Source organism: Salvelinus namaycush, chromosome 25 (assembly GCF_016432855.1).
Source record: "Salvelinus namaycush isolate Seneca chromosome 25, SaNama_1.0, whole genome shotgun sequence".
NCBI classification, from domain to species: Eukaryota; Metazoa; Chordata; class Actinopteri; order Salmoniformes; family Salmonidae; genus Salvelinus; species Salvelinus namaycush.
The window spans coordinates 11661833-11666413 of NC_052331.1; the positions used below are offsets into that span (position 1 = coordinate 11661833).

The following is a 4581-nucleotide window of genomic DNA, read 5'->3' on the forward strand; positions in this document are numbered from 1 at the left end:
TCTGGGTGTCACGTAAACATCTGTCAGACCAAAGATGTTAGAATGAAGAGGTCAAAAGGGGGGTTAACCTTTTCACACGTACCAACAAACGGGTGTGATCATTCTACAGTGGTCCCTGCAGCGTACACTCAAACCGGTGTGATTAGAATGCTTATTGCAATGTAACAGTATAGCTTCTGTCCCTCTCCTCACCTCTACCTGGGCTCAAACCAGGGACCCTCTGCACACATAGACAACAGTCACCCTCGAAGCATCGTTACCCATTGCTCCACAAAAGCCGTGACCCTTGCAGAGCAAGGGAAACAACTACTTCAAGGTCTCAGAGCAAGTGACGTCACCGATTGAAACGCTATTAGCGCGCACCCCGTTAACTAGCTAGCTGTTTCACACATTTCACACTAGGACAAATGTAGCCTACATTTTCCGGTTTGGATGAGAATTGTGTTATGCTGTTGCTACTTCTGTGAATGTCTGAACATTGCATACAAAAATAAACTGGTCACATTCAGGACATAAGGACTGTGTTTGTGCAAAATGCTTGTGAAAAATTTGTGTGGCCAGCTCAAATGCTGTCAATCAAAACTGGACGTTCTAAATAAGCATTCTAATCACACCTGTTTGAGTATACGCTGCAGGGACCACTGTAGAATGATCACACCCTTTTGTTGGTACATGTGAAAAAGTTAACCCTTTTAGCTAACCCTAACAGCAACCCTTCAACCTAACCTTAACCCTAACTCATAGCCTAGCTAACGTTAGCCACCTAGTTAGAATTCGTAACATATCATACGTTTGGCAAATCTGTAACATATTGTACATTTTGAAAATTCGTAACATATAATACAAATTGTCATTTGTAACATATCATACGAAATGAGTGATGGACATCCACAAATTAATATATACCATACGAAAAGTAACATATCATACTCAAGCCTGTCTCGAATTTAATACGAAATGTACTGAGACCAGGTTGCAACACAACACGTTGCATTGATTACTAACACCGGTTTGTCGTTATGTTAGCTAATTGGCCTGTCACGGTGACGTCCAGATTCCAGATGGTGTCCAATACTATTCTCTCTCCCCTCGACTTTTAACTAAGCCATGCTGTTGTTGTTGATAGCTAGCCAGCATAAACTAGCTAGCTGGGAAGGGCTCATCAGGACTACTGACTGAACCCATTCGTCTCCAATCGACTCTCAGCTGCGCGACAACGTCATCAATTTGGGCAGGCGAGTCTGTGTAGCCTCCGCTCTCTCCAAATTCTATTGTGGCTAGCTTCACATAGGTTCTAGTTTCTGTTCGCCAAATTAGAAAAACAGGTCCCACTCTATGCTTCAGTTATTTGACCATGTCAAGCAAAAAAATAAGAAATCAGAGAATAACAATAGATTATTTGAACACTGGAATATGCTCTTCATCCCCGAATGGAAAAAACAGTGGTGATGCGATAGTAGCCGACTAGTATAGCACAACTGAATGAAAAACACTCATCATTCACTTGCCCATACATGACTTGCGTTAACTCATCCATGGAATCAGGAAGTAATAATTGGCAGCGGTTCACTAATGAAAAACGTATATTTACCGAGGCTCTGGAAGCTTCTGTTTTGTATCGGCAAATAACTAGACTATAGGCTATTAGACAAGAGTTACGCACTGGAAAATACAATATCCGTGTACCGGAGCCTATCTTTTGGTTAAAATATTTTTAGTGTGCCATTTTATTCTCGTAAAGTACCCGGAAGACTTGCATTTGACACCTTAGGTAGGATGGATGTAACTCACCTGACAGAAGATGAAATGGCCGATATAAAAAAGGAAGTAAGTGGCCTATTTGTCTGACTGTCAATTCAACTGTTAGTGAGTTGGTTTTACAATAATTATTTACCATAATGTTATTAACTTAAAATGTTGAAATGCGCATAATAAAGAAGTGAAAGTAACCAACTTATGCCGCACCCTCTATAGGCTACCCCATTTTCACAGAAGCCTATGTGTGTATAGTGTAAATAAAATTATTCTTTCGCGTATTATACCTAACCTGTTAGAGCCAATTTGGACATATTTGTATAAAAGACAGAACATACAGAGCTCCATGTACATTTGTGTAAATATATTAAATATTAATGTATATGATGAAATATGAGGTACGTACCTTTTATGATTTATATTTACCTGATTGAGATGTATTCATTTGTTGTTAGTGTAACTTAGTTCCCCCCCGCCCCCCTCTCGCCTATTCATTGTACTGTGGTAAGTGTGTTAGGATAAATGCTGGAAGTTGGGCCTTGGGGGGGAGGAGTCCTTGCTAGTTTTTTGACCATACAGACATACAAACAGGTCATGTTATGTATTTTCCATGTCAAGTAATCTCTGATTTAAGTTGATTAGATAATCATTTTTTTTGTTAGATATTAGAAGAATAAACCTTTTTGTTGCACTATATCCCTGGATCTCATTGAATGTTTTGGCCGCTTGGAAACTTAGTGTGGACTGTATGCGTACGAAACAACCCCTCTTCAGGCTAGGGCTATGGTAAAGAGAAAAGGAAGCCACTACATAACCCATTAATATTAATGATTAACAAAGGCATGTCCGTACTTTAATCATTCTTATCCCACACATGTTTATCTGTCCTTCGGTGCATTTACAGTATAGCCGTCAGTAGTCAGTCCTCTGGTCACACACACTTGATAAAACATATATCAATTAATACTGGCCCTATATAACATACAGATAGTCGAGAACCCATCCTTCAACACCCCCACAGTTTCCATCTTGCTGTTCTCTGTCTAGGTCCTGACGAGGCTGCGGCCGTACCTTTGTGAAAAGATCCGGGCTGACCGTCATTTTGACTACCTGCGCTCGCGGAAGATCCTGACGCGAGACGACACAGAGGAGATCAGCTGCAGGATCACGCAGACCAAGAAAACAGGCTTGCTCCTGGACTACCTGGCTGAAAACCCTCGGGGGCTGGACGCCCTGGTCGAGTCCATCCAACAAGGACGTACGCTCAACTTCCTGATTACCAAGATCACTGATGAAGTGCAGAAGGTGAAGAACGAGAAGATGGAGTCTCTCAGAGGTACGTTGTGTGTGTGTGTGTTCAAGTGTTTTTTTATTAATTTTTTGACAACATGTAATAGAGGAGGTTCGGTGAACCACACTTGAGTGACGGGTAACCTTGCCTGAGACCTGACGATGTGTGTTAGCTCCCCGAGCTAATAGGCTTTAGCTCAGTAGTCTTTCACTGTCTTAGTACCATTATCATGACCATCTCCCATTGGCCCTCTACAGCAGGGGCATCCAGTTCCACCTCGGGCTTCCTGCCAACTCAGGACACATCCGGGGTCAATAAAGACCTCTCCAGGACACTGTCATATGAGTCCAACCTGGCATCCACATTATTTTACAACGGAGAGGGGAGCCCATCCACCTCTGACGCCCTAAGTTTCCTCAACCGGCCCGCTGCCTCCAGCCATGGGAAGGAGGTGTTGTCATCCATGCGAGGGGGTAGCATGGCTGTGTCTTCATCCCAGGTCTCTTCCACACTGCCCAGGCCTGGAGACCCAGGGGCTCCCCCCCTGCCGCAGGAAGTGCTGCTACTGCCAGAGGCCTCATCTAACATGGACGCTGGACCACACAGGAGCACGGCGATCAGCGGAGGGGACGTCAACTTCCAGCCCCTGAGGTCACGCTCCACACTCACTTCCATGTCATACAGGGACCTCTCACCTCAGCCCCCACCAAAATCTTACTGAACCCCCCCCCCCCCCCCCCCCCCGCCCTGGACTACTTCCCAGCATTACTCATAACAAACATTCACTCTTCAAATGTGTTGTTTGTACCAGTGTATGTGTTTTATCAATGGTTTTAGTTAAGTGATACTTTACAAGTTACTATTTGTTTAAAGTATGTTCCATGCCTTACATTATACACTGGGTCATCCGAAAGCTGGACAAACCTATTTTGGGTTCAATATGAAACAAGTAACTGCTTACTAATGATGCCTCAATCATAAGCTGTACCCTCATGAATTTTACTCTGCTTATATCAAGTCCTCTTTTGTAAAATGCCCCTTCCTTACACATAGAGAGAGTTGGGTTGAGACATACAGTGCTTTCAGAAAGTATTCATACCCCTTGACTTATTGTGGTACAGCCTGAATTCAAAATGTATTAAATACAATAAAAATCTTGCCTATCTACACACAATACCCCACAATGACAATTTTAGCAAATTTATTGAAAATGAAATATAGAAATATCTCATTTACATAAGTATTCACACCCCTGAGTCAATACTTTATAGAAGCACCTTTGGCAGTGATTACAGCTGTGAGTCTTTCTGGGTAAGTCTCTAAGAGCTTTCCCACACTTGGATTGTGCAACATTTGGCCATTATTGTTTTCATAATTCTTCAAGCTCTGTCTATTTGTTGTTGATCATTGCTAGACATACCATTTTCAAGTCTTGCCCTAGATTTCCAAGTAGATTTAAGTCTAAACTGTAACTCTGCCAGTCAGGAACTTTCACTGTCTTCTTGGTAACCAGGTTTAACTATAGGATTTGCCTG

General features: G+C 42.5%; 1 protein-coding gene across 1 annotated transcript; it reads left to right on the top strand.

The window, feature by feature from the left end:
- Nucleotides 1–1290: 1290 nt before the first annotated feature.
- On the top strand, nt 1291–4208 carry LOC120020030 (B-cell lymphoma/leukemia 10-like). The gene is made up of 3 exons (XM_038963456.1): nt 1291–1827; nt 2803–3091; nt 3304–4208. The coding sequence occupies exons 1-3, from the start codon at nt 1777–1779 to the stop codon at nt 3765–3767; spliced, it is 804 nt and encodes a 267-aa protein (XP_038819384.1). The 5' UTR covers nt 1291–1776; the 3' UTR covers nt 3768–4208.
- The last annotated feature ends 373 nt before the right edge of the window (nt 4209–4581 follow it).

Bases quoted from the DNA above. Each gene is read 5' to 3' on its own strand.
- LOC120020030 (XM_038963456.1), top strand. From the start codon at position 1,777: ATGGATGTAACTCACCTGACAGAAGATGAAATGGCCGATATAAAAAAG. The intron at 1,828-2,802 runs GTAAGTGGCCTA...TTCTCTGTCTAG, and splicing joins TGGCCGATATAAAAAAGGAA to GTCCTGACGAGGCTGCGGCC. The intron at 3,092-3,303 runs GTACGTTGTGTG...GGCCCTCTACAG, and splicing joins GAAGATGGAGTCTCTCAGAG to CAGGGGCATCCAGTTCCACC.